Below are 18,943 nucleotides of genomic sequence, written 5' to 3'. Positions count from 1 at the left end.
CTGGCTTTTTTCTTGGTTGTCCCCAGTTTTGAGGTCCAGGACTTTTACCGAGAGGGTGAGGTTAACCCCAACAAGAATTCCACCCTGGGCAGCCCTGTAGGAAACCCACCCACCATCCCCCTTGCCCAGCAGACCGCACCCTGGATGGCAGACAGACCCGGGCAGACTCCAGCCTGGGGGGTGGGAGCTGCCCCTGTCCTTTCCTCGTTCGAGGCCCAGCCCTCTCAGAAGAGTGGGGGGACATTCTGAAGCCACAGAGACCTAGAGACTGGACACAGGCAAGACAGGGTTCCCTCAGGGACCATGTGGAGAGTGTGTCCGTGCTGGGGCCTCCCATTCCATCGTCACACCCACTGGCCTTCCGTCTGTCCCTGTCACTCCTGCTCCCACCAGGTGGGGCCTGGCCCTCCGCCTCCACGTGTCCACGCAGCACACAGAAGGAAGGCACCGTCCGACAGTCCGCTGTGAGCACGCCGACCTCCACACGGGGGCTCAGGGACTCACGTGGACGATCAATGTCGACTCATTTTTTTATTTTTAGGCACTTTTTGATTTTTAGATAAAACTTAAAGGGAAGCTCATCAACCTTCAGCGGAAACCTCCACCCTTCTGACCAACACATGAACCCAGTAACCACGCCGTCACCCAGGAAGGGAACATTTCCACCGTCCCCGGGCCTCTCGCCTTCCTTCCTCGTACCGCCCATCCACTCTCCTGGCTCATGTTCCCACAGGCCCGAGTTTCTCGTGAACAAGGAATCGTCACCGGAGCCCGGGTCTGTCCGTGAGGGGCACTGACCTTTTTATTGCTGAATGGAATTCCATGTAAGGAAGGACCACAGCTGGTGTGTCCATTTCTCCGATGTGAACATTTAGGTATTTTTTTCTTTTGGTTTTTGGCCTGGTGCGAATAAAGCTGCCACAGCGTTGCCTAGGCAGCCGTGGTATGTGACATAAGAGCAATGTGTGAGACGTGTGGGCTGTGAAGAAAGTTGGTGTGAAGGTTCACACACATTGTCTACCCTACCCAGAGTTCACATCCCTTTACTTATGGTTTCGATCATATTTTCCTGATGACAGAGGATGCTAAGCACATTGCTGTGAGCTTATTGGTCATTCAAATACGTTTTGCTCATTTTTTATTAAGTGTATACCTTTTTATTATCTACTAGTGACCCAACGTGCGAAATCACGCGAGACCCGGAACCCCGGGGCTCCTCAATGGATTGCCCCAAAGAGGTAGGCTGGAGCTGGGGGTCTCGCCTCCATGCTGCGGAGCCGCGGGACCCCCAGGCCTTGTTGTATGGAGCAGCTGCCGGGCCCTGCCTCCGAGACACACACACAGCATCAAGTCCTCGCCCACCCGCGTGCGCCTCATCATGCACGCAGCCCCACCCACCCGCACGCGACTGCTGCACCCGCAGCCTCCTTGTGACGGTGTGAGGGCATCACGATGTGACAACCACCGAGGCCCATGGTCGGCAAACTCATTAGTCAACAGAGCCAAATATCAACAGTACAACGATTGAAATTTCTTTTGAGAGCCAAATTTTTAAACTTAAACTATATAGGTAGGTACATTGTTATTAACTTAATTAGGGTACTCCTAAGCTGGCCTTTGCTAAAAACGTCCTCAATCTGATTGAGGTACATTCGCTGAGGTCGACCCCTTTCAACTTTCCCATCCACACCCTAGGCTATTATTAGTGTGTGTGTGTGTGTGTATGAAAGCTTAAGCTACCGTTCGACCATTCAACCAGTAGCTATGATGCACACTGACCACCAGAGGGTAGATGCTCTGACTGGTAGGTTAGCTTGATGCTGGGGTCTGGCCAATTGGACTGGGCCAGACGGGCCAGACACGCCCTGAAGCCCTCCTGTGATCCCTCCCTGACCCCGATTGTGCACGGGTGGGGTCTCTCTGCCTGGCCTGTGCCCTCTTGCAATCCGGGACCCCTCGGGGGATGTCGGAGAGTCAGTTTCATCCTGATCCCTGCAGGCCATGCTGAGAAACCCCACTGGTGCACGAATCTGTGCACCGGGCCTCTAGGTGAGTTATAATGATGCTTCATGTATTCTTATATATTCTGCATACAAATCCTTTGTCCTAACCTTGTTTTACAAATATCTTCTCCCAGTTCCTGGTCATTTTCTTAGTGATGCATTTCGATAAGTCTGTCTAGAAGTGTTACTGTTTTGTGTTTTACATTTATGTCTAAGATCTATTTTGACCTAACTTCTCAACCTTTGTGAAAAGTCTAAGATCTCCCACCAGTGACCCGATGTGCAAATAACACACAGCAGAGGCCCGCGCTCGGGGCTGCGTGAGGAACCACGTTTATTTCATAACTGGACAGAGCGTAGGTGCACACACACAGTACAGGAGCCTAGAGCTAACACTCGGGGTCAGGACGTTGGGGAACTGGAGTCATTATGGCAGGATGGCAGTTATGGTGCAGGGGTGGGTGTGCCACACAACCACGTATGTACAAGCCGCAGGGAGCCTCGGGAACAGGCAGCTACAGGAAGCACAGGCCCAGGAAGAAGCCACAGCCTGTTGTCGGGAGGACCAGCGTGGCAACCTGCTCACACCTCCCCGAGCACTTCGCCACACCCGCCTGAGGTGGGACTGCCTCACACAGCCACCTGGGTGTATGTGTGTGTGGCTGAAATGAAACATTGTCATCTCACGAGTGGTTATTCAGAACAGGGAGTCCTTGCAACTATTGAGCATCTCACACACCCTGGACACCAGCCAGGTTGGAGCCCATGGCCGGCCGGCCGAGCCCAGCATCCCCCCTGGGACCTCTCCCTAGAGCCTCTGGAAGGAACTCACACTCCGCTGGGGGGACAGAGAGCGGATCCGGACGAGAATGGTGTCTTTCAAACAAAACGAGGCCGCAGCCTGAGCAGCATCAAGCATTCAAACAAAAACCACCAGAGTTGCTTTCTGGATCTCTCTCTCCTCCCTACTCAGCAGGAACAGAAGCCACACCAGACCTGACTTTGCTCTCTGCACCCCAAAGGGTGCAAACTCGGGGGCCCCCAGATGAGCCTCGCTTGTCACAGATGTGGAAACGAAGTCCCGGTTTGATAAACGACTTGTCTCAGCTAACATGACACATGGAGGTTCGGGCAGGGCGGGCACAGAGACCAGGCTTCCTGACTCCTCGTGGGTTTCCTCTCCGGCCACTCTGGGTGTCTGGACTCGGACCTAGGACCTCCCGCTACAGCCGGCCCGGAAGGGACGCCAGGTCCACGCCTGGCTCCTCATCACTGCTGAGACGGCCCAGGCCAGGATGAAACGGTCCCTGGAAGCCTCCATGGCTGGGGAGGCTCCTGAATTTGGGGAGATTCCGAAAACCCTCTCGGGGGCCCCTTCCCTTGGCCCTGCCGAGGACACAGGTGCTCTGCAGGTTGGCTGGCCTCAGACACCTGTGCCCTCGTGCAAAGGCCTCAGACCCTCTTGGGGCCATGCCCTCAGGCTGGCTGACCTGAGTGGGCCATGGCTGGGCCCTGGGGAGCCTGACTCTCTTAGCACTCGCCCCTCCCTGCTTCTCCCCGCCACAGGCTGTCATAGAAGCCAGTGTTTGTCCCAGACTAGCTCCTCTCCTGTGTGTCTCAGCCCATCACCTCCGGGAACACCTGTGGAGGTGAGCACTGTCCCTGCTTCTGGACAATGTGCGCACAGACGCGGTCCTGGGCCCTGACGCTTGCTGGCAGCTTCCCCTCAGGAGCGCTGTCCAGGCACAGAAGGGCTGTCAGCCTCGAGCTGGGCTGGTGCAGGCTGGCGGGCACACACGCTGCCACAGGGTCCGCCCTCCTGCATCCCTCATCTGAGGCCAAGCTTAAGGGGCCTGAACAACTTCCCCAAAGGAAAACCACACTGGATCCTTGTCCCTCGGACGAAGCCCACACCACACATCCCCAGAGGAAGGAGCTGGGGGCACCTCTGGCCTCAGTGGCCGGAACCGTGAGAATGTCCATGTGTCATGTCAGCACCACGCGGGACAGTGTGGGTCTCAGAACCACTGTCTCCAGGGTGAGCTGGAGTCCTCCAAGCCGAGTGGAAACTGGTGTCAGTGAACGGTGCCCAGCAGGGGCTGGCAAGGATGGAGGGAGTTGCCAGAGAAAGCTGTGGACCAGCAAGGCTGGGCATGAACTGGGGCCAAGTGAAGCCGCTCTGCTGGGGACAGTTTTGCAGTGTTTTTTTTTCTTGAGCTAAAAAGAGGCCCGATGTGCCTCGGGTGTGGGAACAGTTCCCAGGAGACCCCTGTGGTTTCTCTGCTGGGTTTAGGGCCTAGACAGGACCCTCGGCCAGACTCGTGGCCTGCGCTGACTCCTGTCCTGTCCTGGCCAACCCTTGGGCACAGGGTCTGCAGAGGGGCCAGAACAAGAGAATGGTGGCACATCTGATGCAGAAGGGGGAGGAGGAGCCCATGGCACTCACGGAACTCTCTTCTCTCGGGGCAAAGAGGGGAAATCTCAGACTTTCTTCCAGAAGCAACCTGGAGCTCACCCCATTTCTCACAGCAACTGGAGAGGCTGTACCTCAAGCCCCTCGCTGCCTGGACCATCACCCTGGACCACCTCTAACCCCAGCCAGCCTCGCCCCACCTGCCTGGACACACGGCACGAGCGTGGGCTCCTGTCCTTCCTCCCCGGCCCCACCAGCATAGCCCCTGCAGCCCTACCACTGCCTCACCTCCCACACCCTCCCGGGAGCTGCACTGGCACTGCTGGGAGTCACAGCTCAGGCGGCTGCTGTGCAGGTCGGATGTGGCTGTACCTCCTGCTAGAAGGGACACACGCCACCTTCTGTGCTGCTGGGACTTCAGGCACACACCCCAGGACGAGGATCTGCCCCATGGGCAGCTGGGGAGAGGCCTCAGGCAGGTGGCCCAGTGGCACCAACCTCACTGTGGTCTTCTGAGGCAGCTGCCCACCCTATCTGTCCCTAAGAGGCTTGGGAGATTGGTGTGGGAACAAGCGGGGACAGGGTCCATCTGAATCCTAAAGGTCGTTAGAAATAAATACTTATAAATAGAATACAGTCTTATAGTTAACTTCTGAGTGGACTGCTTCCATGTCGCTAACTACTGTATATTAATTATAAGTCTGTCTATGCTTAAAAAAATATGAGAACGTCACCGATGCCCCTGACTGGTGCCCTCCGGTCTCTCCAGCGTCTCCCAGCTCTTCCCCCCCTCCCCCAGGGCACAGTCTCAGAGAAGGAATGATGACAACACGGCCTCCACTGGGAGCATGACAGTCATGTGGTGCAGGTCCCCGGCCAGAGGCAGGCTCGCTGGCCCAGCACAGCGTCCCTGGGAGGAGGGGACTTGTTGGCTGTCTGGTGGGAAGGACTGGGTGGCAAAGACAGACGGATGGTGAGAGGGGGCAGGCCGGGCCTGCTGGCTGTCTGGAGGGGGGGTGTCTTCCACTCAGACCCGCATCTGGGCAGACCTCCTTCTGGAAAGCTTGGACCTGCGGGAGGGTTGGAAGAGGATCAGAGCTCAGGGAGGACGGCCCCAGACCCCTCTGGTTCCCTTGTCACCCGAGAGACATGTCACCGTGACCCCTGTGAAGTCACGGAGGGAGGGGGGCCTGGCTATTCCCTACACAGAGGTTTCTTCCCTACAGAAAAGTGCACCTTGGTGGCAGGTGAAGTTTGAAAATTTGGGGAGTTTATCCACTCCGTGAGCAGCAAGGACAAACATGAACACCGACGCCCCTGCGGATGCCCCCAGGCCTGCACCCTCCCTCGTCCCAGCGGAGGTGCAAACACCCATCCAGCCTGAGGTGGCCCTACCGTATGGTCCCGGCCAGGAGAGGGTTGAACGCGTACAGCCAGTCGTGCATGTCCTTGTCGCTACTGGCCTGCAGCAGGATGCCACGGTGCTCCGTGCACACGGCGAACGTGTGGGGCGTCTGCAAAGCACCGCGCTGTGAGAGGCACCGCCCCTCCCTGGGGTCAGCACTCAGCCAGGGAGGAGGGAGCAAGAGGGGAGACCCACAGGCTGGGGGCGCTGACAGGGCTATGTGAACTCTGCAGTGTGCACGGCCTGGCCCGGAAGGTTCTGCAGGACACCCCTCTATTCTCATGCCCCAGGGCCCCTTGCCACTGCTCTGTGTCCCCACCTCATAGGCCAAGGCTCCTTCCCCCGGGACCCTGGCATAGCTGTGGTCCAGATATGTCCACTGGGCCCGTAATCCTGGCGTCCCTTCTTCTCAAGCTTGAGCCCTTGGCATCGTGGTTTGAGTTCCCACCCCCACCCCAGGGAATCAAAAATCACCTAGTGCCACTGTAGTGGCCGAGGGAAGGAGTCGGGTTCCCAGAACCCACATCCATAGCTGCGCTTGCTCAGAGGAGCAGGGCAAGGCTGGGGGGCAGGGGGCTGGACTCCTGGGCCCACAGCACTGCTGGCCTGGGTGGCTCGGCCCACCCCACCATGGGTATCCTCAGGAGGGGACGGGGTTGTTGGCCCTCGGATGGGAGAAGGTTCATGCTTGTCCCATCATCACCACTGGTTGCCACCAGGACAATGAGCCCCATGGGTGGTAGAGACCTGGGACAGGAAAGGCTGCCCCGGCTCCTGCCCTCTCCTTCCCTGTCTGGGACGCACTGTGTCCTGCCAGCCCAGGGCCTGCCCATCCCATTTCCGTGTCCGCACCTTGAGCATGGCCTGCTGGTCCTCGCTGTACTCCACCTGGGCGGTGGAGAGGTTGAGCACAAACCTCTCTACCGTGTCCTTGTCGTTGTTGTACATGTAGGCGTAGGGCCGCCGCACCACCACGTAGCGCTTGGCCCAGCCGGCCGTGTGCGGCTCCAGGAAGTGCAGGTAGCCCTTCTTGGAGACGATGGGGCTGTGGGGACAGGAACGTCTGCTCGTCCACGCCCTCCTGGCAGCCAGTGGGAGGCCCCAGCTCGGAGGTTCACTGTCCACCATGAGCCAGGTCCCCAGCCGTGCCGCCAGCGGGCCTCCGAGAGGAGCAGCCAGGACAGAGGCACCTGGGGACCTGGCAAGACCCCAACCTGGGAGGCCAGAGACCAGAACCACCCACCCGTCTCTGAGCCTCGGTCCCCAGCTGGAAGATGGAAAAGCGTAGGAAGGCTGCAGCTGCCCTGGCCTGTCACGCTGTGACCCACGACTGCACCCACCAACAGTGGTGAGCTCAGGACATGTGCATGGTGGCCACACCGGTCATTCGCAGACACATCACCACCAGGGCCCTTGCTCTGACCTCCCCCAGCCCTAGGTCAGGGGGCAAGGCTGGCCGGTGACCTGCGCACCTGACCCGGACCTCCTGGATGTCGGGAACCAGCGGGCGCTGGGGCTCCTTGTCCGATTCCGTGGCCCGAGCAGGGGAGGGGATCTTCTTGGAATCAGCCTCTGGCACATTCTCGGGCTCCGGGCTGGCCGGCCGGGAGCTGGGCTGCAGGCTCCTGGGGAAAGGAGGGACGCTGCTGCCCTTCACTGGGCCCAGAACCACCCTCCCCAGGCTCCTGATGGGGCCTCGTGCTCTCAGAGCCACTGTGGCACCTCTGGCTGTCTGACGGCCACACCCACAGTCTGGCCCACCCACCTGATTCCAGGATTGTGCTGGACACCGTGGGGAGGGGTCAGCTGTGAGGGGCTCCACACCTCTCTCCCGTGGTGCTCTCTGCCCCTCCCCCTTCACCCCATAAAGGTGGCTGTAGCCACTCGTCATCCCCCAAATTGAGTTGAAAGAGACACAAGTCTCTCAGGGACCGTCTGGCCCACGGCCCACGCCAGGCCCTATGACTGCACCTGGTGGCCCAGGAGGCCTGTCCCAGGATGACAGCCAGAGGATTCAATACCATTTTTTTTTGTTTTTAAGAAGAAATTCAGGAAACGCCAAGGGATTTAAAATTGGATGATCAGACATAAGCGGTGTCAGCAGTGTGGGGAGGGTCTCTTCCCAGCACGGCTCCCGTGCCACGTGTCCCTGTCGGCAGGAGAGGGCTCAGGTTTTTCTCACTGAGCATTTTATGAGCGCCGCCCCATGAAAAGGGTCTCGTTTTGTGCTATTTTGACCTGTTCCTGCTTTTATTCAGGGCTGGTTTTAAATGTATGCGTCAGCAGAACATGGCCTCAGAAAGAAGGTTAGGACATCACGCTCACAGGAGGCTGTGGGGTGGGCACAGGGCAGACTCTGGGGGCAGTGCCTGCAGACCCCACGCCACCAGGCCTGCCCTGGATGTCTGGCTGCCCCGAGTGACTTGGCCACCCGCGCCCCCTTCTCTGCACTCCGTGCCTGAGTCAGGGCTATCGTCGTCGCTAGTCTTGCAGAGCGGGAAGCTGCGCAGGAGCCTGAGGGCTCACTCACCTCAGGTCAGCTGCTCCATACCGCCCTTCGACCAGAGAGGGGCAGGTAGAGGAGGGAGTGAGCGTGGCCACCCCCAGAGGGGACAGGGACGTGTCCTGCAGCAGTGTGACGGACATCTCAGAGAGCTGTGGAGGAGAGAGAGGCTTTTACAGGGGACACAGGGAGGGGACAGTCTCGTGGTGGGGACACCGAAGAAGTGGCTGATTCCTGCACCTTTGCTGGCATTTGAACTCCCATTTAGGGCACCCCCACCCCCACTGCAGGTACCTCCCACCCCCTCCCAGCCCCACCAGGGACTCATGGCTGTAGGGCTTCAAAGAGCATGGAGGACCACACTGGGTGGTGCTGGGGAAGGTGCGGCTGAGCCAGAGGTTAGGACGTGCATCTTGAGGACCATGGGGAGTGGCCCTCCCAGGCAGAGGGAGAGGCCAGCACGGCAGGCTGCGGGGCAGGGAGCGAGGACCCAGGATGGCTGGAGTGCCATGGGGACACTGGCGTGGGAGCCATGAGCCAGGGTGGGGGCTCCGGGCCTGACTCGGTGCCCACCTTGCTCTCGCTAGCGCTGATGCAGACGTGGCTGTGTGTGTACTCTCTGTTGAACGTGTGCGTGAGGAGGCGCAAACACTGCAGGAACAGCAAACACCCAGTCAGGGACCAGGCTCGGCCGAGGGCTCAGCCCCCAACAACACAGAGACTGGCCCAGGTGCCCGGCACTGCAGGTCAAGGTGGGAGCACCTGCAGGCCTCTAAGAAGACAGGGAAGCCTCCCCAGGCAGGACTGGGACTGGGCGAAGGCCAGCTCGGTGGCCCCAGCCGCAAAATGGGCGGGGATTCGGGTGGTCAGCTCCCCACCGATTTCGGTATTTAAGAGAGGACATGCCACTGCTCAGGGAGGGGACTCCCAAATTCCAGTGTGGGTGCGGTGGGGGCTGTGGGCAAGGGGACTCTATAGACCCCTCATCTTCCCAGCTCCAGGCCCTGACAGGACCTAGCACAGACAAGGCCACGTCACTGGAGCTCTGCAGGGGCTGGGTCATGGCCGTGCTGCCCACCCGCCCAACTGCCCAGCTGCCTACCTTGACGGCCAGCTCCCGCTGCCTCTCGTTGGGAGTTTCCGGGGGCGACGCTCGGCCATCAGCCGAGAGTGGAGAGGAGGCGCTGGACAAGCTGTGGGACTCCGAGTCCTCGCTGGAGGCCGGGGACAGCGTCTCGGGGACGGGCCGCTGGGTGGTCTCCAGCTTCTCCCGCAGCAGGAGGTAGTGCCGGGTCTTCTCGACCTGCACGCGAGAGCCAGAGCGTGGCCTCACCTGCTGCACTCGCGGGCGAGGGCAGGGCGGGCAGCCCCCTGAGCTCCAGGGCCCCAGGTCAGATCCTGGGAGAGCAAAGCAACCTGAGGCCACGCTGCTGATGGGGAATCAGCCCCTCCCATGCCCTGTGGCCAACACGCTGCCCTCCTCCATCCTGGCCTCCCGCCCAGCCTGTGCCAGCCCCGAGCGGATGGACACTCGAACTCCGACACGAGCATCCGGCAGGGGCCCAGGGGGTGGGTGCGGGCCTCTGCTGCCTGCTGTCCACAGCTGCTGGTCACTGGGCCCCTGACTTAGCGACAGAGGGCCTTGCCCACCCCGATTCCTGGTCTCTGTCTGCAAGCCAATAGCCCTCCGCAATTAGGTCCGTGAGAGCAGTGTGAGTGCCCTCGCTCTGTCCTGGGGTGGCCTGGGACCCCCAGGGTCTGGCACAGACGCACCTCCTGCAGCAGGCTCAGCTTCTCCAGCTCCCACTGGTGGTCCAGGATAAGGCTGTCACTGCGGGGCCTCCAGCCCGCCAGGTTCTCCTCACCCCGCACGTAGGCCACAGACGTGTCCAGCACCCGACGGCGCCGCCGCTGCATCCCTGAAAAGGGTCACCTGTCTGACCACGTCCCCACCGGGGGTGCAGGGACAGGGCCCTGGGGCAGCTCCCCCTCCCCTAACCCTTGGTCCACCCTCAGAGCCACCCTGGGCTCGCCCAAGGAAAGTCATACAGCATCCGTCCCATGGGGGTTAGAGCTCGAGATGCCCTCCCTTCTGCCGGCCTTCCCATTGCTGCCTCGCCCCTCCCTGTCCTCCAGCCCCTCAGAACAACCTTGGAGAGGCCCGTGCTTCTCACAGGGAAGGAACCCCCCAATTGGCAGCTTCGCTGACGTCACCTGGAGTGACCCAGAGGACCCCAGGTGACTCGCAATAAGTGCCACCCTGCCCGGCCTGCCACAGAGAGCAGGACAGACACCTACCTGGGCTGCCCGCGTCGGCCACGTGGCACAGGCTGAGGTCGTACACACCGGTCACACGGTTGCTGTTGGGGGCAGAGGGGGACATGCTGTCACCAAGCACGGGGATGCCCGGGACCAACTCTCACCACCATCAAAGTCACATTGGGCACCTGCCCTGCCCACACAGGTGGCCTCCAAGGGGGAGCTGGGTGCCAGGCCCCCACACTGCAGCCCTACTCGCATAGTCCCCACCTCAGACCCCCTTTTCCCTGGGACTGCCGATTCTGCCGGGGGCACCCACCAACCCTCTTGTGGACCTCTCAGATGACTGGTTGTGGCCAGCCCGAGGCCACTGAGTCCTGACCCCCACACTCCCTCCTCCCAGCTGTGCCCAGAGTGGCCTGGATATGGGGGGTCCACGGGACAGAGCATGTGGGGAACCTCACTGCCTTGACACTGTCCCCCCAGAGTGCAAGGAGCGGTGGGAGTGGGAGAGGCACATCTGGTTCTGGAGTCTGACCCTCAGGTGCTGCCAGCCTCCACCCCGAGTCCCCTCCCAGCCTGCCCGCTCCCCCCACCCCATTTATCCAGCCTCCCCCGTGTGCAGGCGAGGGGCCCTGATGGCCCAGACCCTGTGGCCCCCGGGAAAGAAGGTCACCTGGTGGTGGGGTGCAGTGTGGCTCCCTAACATGCCATTGATGTCCCACACGTACCCCCTGGCTTCCAACAACCCCAACATCAGGGTGAGGAGAAGGGCCGAGAGCAGGGGGCCAGCCAGAAGCGGACAAGCTGGGCTCTCGTCAGCCTGTGGCCGAGCATCCTAAGCAGTCCGGTCTTTGGGTGGCCAGGGTGCCCTGCCCACTCCAGCAGCTCACCTCTCCGAGGACCGCAGGCTCCCGCTGCCGAACAGGTTTCGGATGGAGCGCGAGGCGGGCAGCTTGGCGTCTCGGGAGTAGAAGACCATGCAGAAGTCCTTGGTGATGACGGCCGGCTGGGCACAGTTCTCCATCTGCGGGGACAGGGAGGCGGGGGCTCAGGCAGAGGACACGCTCTTCTAACCTCCTGGGGGCAAGAGCCACGGCACTGACCACAGCCCAGGCCTCGCCAGGCCCCGCGTGGCCCCAGAGCAGGCGGGAGAGTCCCTGGTCCTCGCTGGAGCACCTCCCGGCAGAGGCAGCGGGCCCTGCCTCCCAGGGCTGCCGAGGGCCAGCCTCCGTGCAGAGGCCCCGAGGGTCACCACCGATCCGAGACACGCTACACGTCTGTGAGAATAGAACGTACCCACGCGGTGCGTCTAACCCGCCACAGACCACGTCATGGTGGCGCGTGTGGTGTCACATGCAGCCGCTCTTTGTGCTCCTGAAGCTCAACTGTAACTCTGACAAAGCCAATGGGCACTGGGGACTTGTCTGGGCAGAGCCATTACAGATGGAGGAGTAGGCTCTGAGGGGGGGCGATGCCCTCACCCTCGATGCTGACCCCAAACTTCCAGATTCCTGGCTACCGTACCCACTAGATTCGCCCAGGCTCCCAGCCTGCTCCTGTGCGCCAGGCCCTGGGGATGGGGAAGAGGCTTCTGTTTTTGAGCTGCCTGGAGCATAGATGCCACCTGGCCACACCGACAGCCCACACAGTAGAGACGCGGGTGGGCTGACAGCACTGCCGCGCGAGGTGCATGGGTGTCGCGAGGACTTGGGGAGACAGCAGGGTTGTGTGGGCTTGTCCAGAGCGCGCTCGCCCTCCTTGCCCTGGGCAGGCCCCGCTGGCTCAGGGGACAGGTGACTTCGGCGGCGTGCCTGGGCACAGGAGCCTTGCCTCAATGTAAGCAGAGACGGTCATGTAGATCTTCTCTCTGTACGGGGTGACGCGGTTCAGCAGGAGGGAGTTGTGCATGGAGCTGTCCCACGCAGCCTCGAACTGGTAGAAGGTCCTGGCAGGGAGCAGAGAGAAGGTAAGAGAACAACGTGCAGGCCACACTGGGCTGGGGTGGGGACATGCAGACGGACAGACAGACAGACATATGGCGACCCGCAGGGAGTGTCGCTGGGGTCACAGGTCCAGAGGACTGGGGGCAGTGTCCAGGAAAGACAGTCCCCTCCTTACTCAGGACTGGGGGGGGGGCTCCAGATGCCACCAGCAGGGTGTACCCAGCTGTCACCTCCACTGTGGACGAGGAGTGGCATGTGGTAGCCCACAGCTCTCAAGCTAAGAGCAGGGAGGGTGGGGACAAGGAAAGAGGGGAACGACTACAAGGGTGGGGACAGGGCGGGGGCCTGGGTCTGAGTAAGGAGGTGCCATGGTCTCTCCTTGGACCCTAAGGAACCTGCCCCAGTTTGCAAAACCCTCCAGGGCCCCCCTCCTCCATGACCGACTCGCCCCTGGGAGAGGAAGGGCCCTCGGGGAGGATGCTGGGAGTGGAAACCGGGCGGCCAGGTGCAGACAGCACCACTGCCCACTGCGGCCAGACTCTCCACTCAGGCAGAGCAGGCTGAGGCCTCTCCTCTGCCTCCATCTCCAACCCGGAAAGATAATGAGCAGAGCATGAGCCAGGGGCCGGCAAACCCCTCCCGGGGTGGGGGCAGCTCAAGCCATGGACGGCAGAGCTCCTACAGTTGTGCCCGCATATTGGAGGTGGGGAATGTGCCTCAGTGCCCACTGTGGCCGCCCGTGGGCCCTGGCAGCGCTGCACAGCCCCCTGCCTCGCCCGGTTTCCATCCAAGCATCTTCACAGAGACACAGCTGAGGAACACGTCAACACAACAGCCGGGCAGTGGCACAGGCCCAGGAGTGTGGAGGGTGCCTGGGGAGCCAGGCCGCGAGGGGCATGAGCAGTGCCTCTGCTGCCCTTCTCTCTGTGGCACCGCCCAGGGGCGCGGGACTAAGCAGTGGGAGGGGGCCGGGCCGTGTCGACATAGGTCATTGAGGACAAAGACCCAGGGGAAGGGATGTGAGGACAGCGGGCGACAGAGGGGCAGAGAGCGCGGGGAGACATCAGAGGAGAAAGGAAATTGAAAAGCAGCGGAGGAAGGACCAAGCGAGTGCGGAAGAGAGTGATTGTACCTAGTGTCATTTCCGAATGAAACGCTAAAGGCGAGGCAGGCAGGACACACGTACACACACAGAAGAGATTCATATGTCAGAACAAGCACTGTCGCCCGCCCGGCACAAGCTAACGGACACGGGCCACACACCACTCCAAGCACCACCCACAGTGTCTGCAGGGAGAGCCTGGGTCTGTCCCCTGCAGGACCAGGTGGGCATCCCTGGAGCTGCGGCCAAGACCTAGGGATGCCGTCCATCCTGGGGGGCCCCAAACACCCAGGCTCTGTAGGGCCACCCCTACAGTCCCCAGACTGTCCAGCTCCAAATGCCATGGCATAGCCACCTGGCCTCGGCCTGTTGGCAGACCTGTCTCCCTGCCTCAGAGCTGCCTGGTGGGTGACAGGAGCTGTTACTCGAGCGAGCGCATGCCTGAGGCCTGGGTGGCGCATGTTCGCATCACTGAGATTATTACTAGCGCCCCGCCCCGACCCCCAGGAACCGGGCCTGGGGCTGTGGGAAGCAAGCCCACTGGACACAAGGCCCCTCAGAGAAGCTCCTGGTGAGAGGCCCTTTGTCAGGCTAGATCGTGGCTTTGTCCTGATCGGACACTGGTGACCTAGAATGTCTCCAAAACCTGACTGCTGGGTCTCACAGGCAGGGCGGGTGGTGCGAGAGGCTCTCCTGGGCCTTCTACTGCCCCATCACCCAGGTGCCAAGAAGGCCAATCGGACCAGGGTCCAATCTGGCACAACCATGATGCTGCCCCAGTCCCCATGCCACCTCCTGCAGACCCCCCATCAGCGTCTCCATGTACCACGGATACCAGACCCTGGAGCCCAGGCAGGGAGGGTTCTGGACCCCGTCCTGAGCCCCAGTTCCTGAGGCCTCTGCAGAGGGGGTCTCCCCCAGACCCCAAGTGAGAGTCAGCAACGGCGCAGGTGTGTGCAGGGTGGGTAGGTGGCAGAGTGACAGCCACAAGGGATGCCCTAGGATTGCAGGGCACAGCATGGGAACCAAGGACAGCTGCCCTTCAGTCACACGGCAGGAACACAGACCCAGAGAGGCCACGAGGATGCCGCTGGGAGGCTGAGGAGGCCATGCCAGGACCCTCACTCATGAGAGCACAGCGTCCTCTCAGGACCTCTCTGGGCACCAGGCCACCCAGGAGGGAGCCCCATTCCACACAGCACCCCTCACTCTGCCCCACGACACATTCAGCTAATCCCCCAGATATTGCTGTCAGGAGAACCGTGTGGCCCAGACGTGGGGTCCCGGGCCTGCGGCACCAGCACGCTTTGGGAATGTGTTAGAAATGTAGACTCCCAGGCCCCATCTCAGACCCATGGGGACCCTCTCCCCACTCATGAGGCACGAGGCACTGTTTGCACTTTACCTAGAGCAAGCATGTCAAACTCGCGGCCCACCATGCAGCCCACAACGAATATTTTTGCGGCCCAGCCAATGTAACGTATGTAAGAAACGTTTTAATAAGAATTTCGTCACTTAATTTTTATAAAATCCTGTTATACATAATTATTAATAATGAACTACGATATTCGCTGACTGATTACTATAATCGTGTTGCATTCATTTCCCTTACGCGCAGGCGCACCATTTCTCTCCACTAATACTAGCAGTGAATATTTTAGCAGCCGATTGCCACGTCATTAGTCTTGTACTGACTTGTTTGGTGTGCGCAACAGGAAATAGTTCGCTTTCGGAGAAGGAGAAAATTAGCATTACGAGTTTTATTAGCATTACCAGTTTTATTAGCATTACGCTTATTAATTTGTGTAGTTATTCACTGTCTGGTAAGTTAATGTTCAAGAAAAATATTAATTTTTATTAAAATGTTCTATTATTTTATGTTAACAATGATTCATTTATTTCAGCCCTTTGTATTCAGCATGTCTCTATCAAAATAAACCTACGTTTCTATGAAAACTGAAGCGTTTGATTTTTGCGGCCCACATAAACTTAAACCTTGTTTATTTGGCCCGTGTTAGCCTTTGAGTTTGACATGCTTGAACTAGAACCTTCCTGGAGCCACCATGTTTGAGGGGGGTGGTGTCTAGGACCAGCCTGAGCACTGAGCTGGTTGTGGAAATGCAAACTTAAACGAAATATCCACACCCCCGTGCAATCACACTGATGGGCAGGAAGTTTCCACTCATCAAGAAACCAGCCCCTAAGCTGGGTCCCTTCCGGGGAGGAGCCGGGGCTGATGGGCTCCCACCAGCGCCTTCTGAGGACAGGGTGCAGCCGCCTCGGCCGGCCTGGCCCACCTCCAGGACCAGCTAGCAGGCCGCCTCCTCCAGCAAACCCTCCCGGCTGCCTGGGACAGGCAGGCCCCTGCTCCCCTCCTCGGTGCGGCCACCACCACTGCAGGTCGCTGCCTCACCCAGCCGGTGTTCCCAGGGAAGGGCCTGTCGCAGCCTCTGTCATTGAACAGGTGTGTGTGCACGCCCTCAGGGACACACCCGCAGGAACCGCTCACAGTACCCATCTGTCCAAACCATCACAGCCAGGACCCAACGGGGACACAGCCTCAGGCGGTCCGGCCGTGCCACCCTCCACCCCCATGTAGCTTACAGGCCCAAACATTCAAGCTGGAAGCCTCCGGCTACCCACAGGGGACCCCCAGGACCACCTCAAGGAACTCTGGCCAAACCCACCGGGACCCAGAACGTGACAGCCTTGACGCTTCGCTCAGAACAGACGGAGGCTGTCCAGCCTCAGGGGCCTCAACTGGGATGGAAGGTCCCCAGCCCAGGAACCTGTGCCTCCAGTGGTTTAACCCGAGACCACCCAAGCGAGTCCAGAGACTTACTGGGCCCTTCACAGCTGTCCTGTCCACTTACTTCCTAAAGGGTGTGTGGTGGCCACAGCCAGGTGAGGGCTCACACTCAGGGGTAGAAGGGGCAGAGGTGGAGATCTGGCGGGGTGGCTTCACTCCCTCCCTCTTTTCTCTGTCACCTTTTGGGGAGCCTGGCCAGCCAGCCTGCATGCAGAGCGCCCGCTGCTCTCCGGCAGGGTGAGGTCGGGCGGGCACAGGGGGGGCAAGGCTTGGGGTGGGAGGAGCGGGAGCCAGCCAGTGTCTACGGGAGGGCAGCCAACTACCAAAGCAGCCAAAACCGAGAGAGGGGCAGAGGGACTCAGCCAGGGGGGTGAAGAAGCAAGTTTAAAAAATCAAAAAGGTATTCTAAGGAAATAAAAGATGAAGAAACAGGAGGGAGAGGTGAGCAAGTGTAGAAGGAATCCAGGAAGTGGAAATTAAAACTCGGGGCTGGGGGGTGGAGGGGGAGCAGGGAGATGCTGAAAGAAAACCGAGGGCACAAATGATACCTAGGCATGTCCGAATCAAGAAACTGCCTGCAAAACACAAACAGTCACAGGTTAGTGAGGCGTTGGGGCCATGGGGGGTGGGGCAGCGGGCAGGGACAGCGGGCAGCGGCAGGGAGGGGGAGCTGCACAGAGAGAAGCCACCAAGCCGGCAGGCCCACTCTGAGCCAGGGAGGCTGCAAAGCGTGGGGCCTCAAGCAGCGAGGCCGGGGCTGTGGCAAAGCTCGTGGGCAGCCCGAGACCCAAAGCCTGAACTAGGTTGGGGTCGCCAAGCCTCAGCATCTGAGGGGAGAGAGCAGCCGGATCCACCACGGGCTCCGAGGATAACAGCCAGGGTCCCGGGAGAAGAAGGCCCTAGGGAGGGGCCCGCTGGCCTGGCCGGCCAAGCCTTAGCATGGTGCCTGCCTGGGGCCACCACTGAGGAGGGTCCCCTAGGCTTTTCCAGGACAGGGCGGGAGGTGGGGCCAGGCGGGCCAAAGCCAAGCATGGGGCCAGAGCAGCGATGGTCTACGCCGCCTTCCTGTCCTGGGACCAGGGCCCTGACCTCAGGCACGGGGCTGATGGACCCCAGAGCTGCCCTGGGGCTGCCTCACTCCCACAGCCTCCAGGTGCAGGACCAAAGCCCATCAGCAATGGGACTGGGGCCTCCAGGGACAGGAAGGACCTTTTAGCCAAAGCCCTGCTGGCTTGAGGTCCAGCAGCCTCCTAGGCTACCCTGGGACTTAGCCCAGGGCTGAGGCTCCCCAAGGTGCCCCCAGCAGCAAGAAGACCCACCAACACAGCCCTCAGTGCGGGCTGGGAGGCCTGGGAGGCACCCCCTCCACCCCTTTCCTTTGCCCCCCACTCCCTTCCTGCCCTAAGAATCTAGGAATTGCCTGAGGTCGGGGGAAGGCTGAGGTCCAAGGCATCACTCAGCATGACACACAGACCTCTTCCAGGGGCACATGCCCTCCCGTGGGGGTCGCGGTTCCCATGACCCAGACACAGCAGTCCACATCCGTGCAGGTGGCCCCCGTGTGGGTGGGCGCCCAGCCTTCACCGCCAGGTCCCGGGGTGCATTCGCACAGTGACAGGCCCACCCCACCCCCTGTCCGCCTCACCGTCCCAGGTGCAGCCCCAGCCTGCCTGTCATGGTGTCACCTCCACATGAGAACACTCCCCAGGCCCTCCCTCCTCTGGATATGAGTGCAAGGTGAGTTCCTTCTAAAAGGTTCCAGGGCAGGGCTGGAACTAGAGCTTCATCTGCCCCTGCTGGGGTCCCTGTTCCCCAATCCCCAAGTTGCTCATCTGAGGGACGGTCCCTCACAGCCCCCCTCTCAGGATGTCTGAGCCCGAGAGTCAGTGCGGGAGGCAACTCCCCAGGACCCTCTGTCCGTATAGACATGGGCGCTTCTACAATGTGGGCACCACCTCCCTCTGCGAGCACATGCAACCTTCACAGCCTCAAGGGCCCATGGAGACACCCACAGGTCGAGCTCAAAGAGTCAGGCAGGAGGAGGGCTTGGGAGCAGCCGGTGTGGGACTGGAGCACCTGTTCACCTCCCCACAGCCCTGGACAGCAGCCCCTCAGACCCAGCCGTGCCCGCCAGTGACTCCAGGGCGCTCTCTGCAATGTCAGTCGTGAACCCCCAGCCCCAGCTGGCTCCAGCGTCTCCCCGTCACATCCCTCCCACCCCGGCTGGTTTGTCCCCAAGGTGTCCCACACCCAGTCCACTGTGCCAAATGCTGGGACAGCCTAAGCTGTGAGATCTTGACCATCACCTGGGAGCCTTGACAGGAATGGCCCAGTGACAAGGAGTGACCGGTGGGCACACCTTCACCCAGGATGCTGGGCCGCCAACCCAGTGCGCCCCTGAACCGCCTCCAGGACCCCTGGTCGGTGTTCCCCTGCCAGAGGGCACACACCTGCCTCAGCAGCAAGGTCGGGGAAATATGGGATGCTTGTCCTCCCACCACCC

The 18,943-nt window shown here is 60.7% G+C and overlaps 1 protein-coding gene across 1 annotated transcript in view; it reads right to left on the bottom strand.

Annotated features, from left to right (window-relative positions):
• Positions 1 to 2,313: 2,313 nt before the first annotated feature.
• Positions 2,314 to 18,943, bottom strand: part of KIF1A (kinesin family member 1A) — a 66,154-nt gene continuing 49,524 nt past the window's right edge. The window contains exons 38-51 of the mRNA XM_014547194.1: positions 17,147 to 17,267; positions 16,505 to 16,820; positions 13,662 to 13,685; positions 12,417 to 12,531; positions 11,477 to 11,610; positions 10,623 to 10,684; positions 10,098 to 10,243; positions 9,427 to 9,627; positions 8,898 to 8,975; positions 8,352 to 8,476; positions 7,294 to 7,446; positions 6,674 to 6,866; positions 5,812 to 5,930; positions 2,314 to 5,486 (exon numbers count right to left, since the gene is read on the bottom strand). Of these exons, the coding sequence (XP_014402680.1) occupies positions 5,444 to 5,486; positions 5,812 to 5,930; positions 6,674 to 6,866; positions 7,294 to 7,446; positions 8,352 to 8,476; positions 8,898 to 8,975; positions 9,427 to 9,627; positions 10,098 to 10,243; positions 10,623 to 10,684; positions 11,477 to 11,610; positions 12,417 to 12,531; positions 13,662 to 13,685; positions 16,505 to 16,820; positions 17,147 to 17,267 (1,830 nt within the window). The 3' untranslated portion in view covers positions 2,314 to 5,443. The remainder of the gene's footprint in view (positions 5,487 to 5,811; positions 5,931 to 6,673; positions 6,867 to 7,293; positions 7,447 to 8,351; positions 8,477 to 8,897; positions 8,976 to 9,426; positions 9,628 to 10,097; positions 10,244 to 10,622; positions 10,685 to 11,476; positions 11,611 to 12,416; positions 12,532 to 13,661; positions 13,686 to 16,504; positions 16,821 to 17,146; positions 17,268 to 18,943) is intronic.

The sequence above is a fragment of the Myotis brandtii genome, unplaced genomic scaffold (genome assembly GCF_000412655.1).
Source record: "Myotis brandtii unplaced genomic scaffold, ASM41265v1 scaffold112, whole genome shotgun sequence".
Lineage (NCBI taxonomy): Eukaryota > Metazoa > Chordata > Mammalia > Chiroptera > Vespertilionidae > Myotis > Myotis brandtii.
Note: the sequence above shows the minus strand (reverse complement) of the source record. Positions and strands in the feature narration are given on the sequence as shown.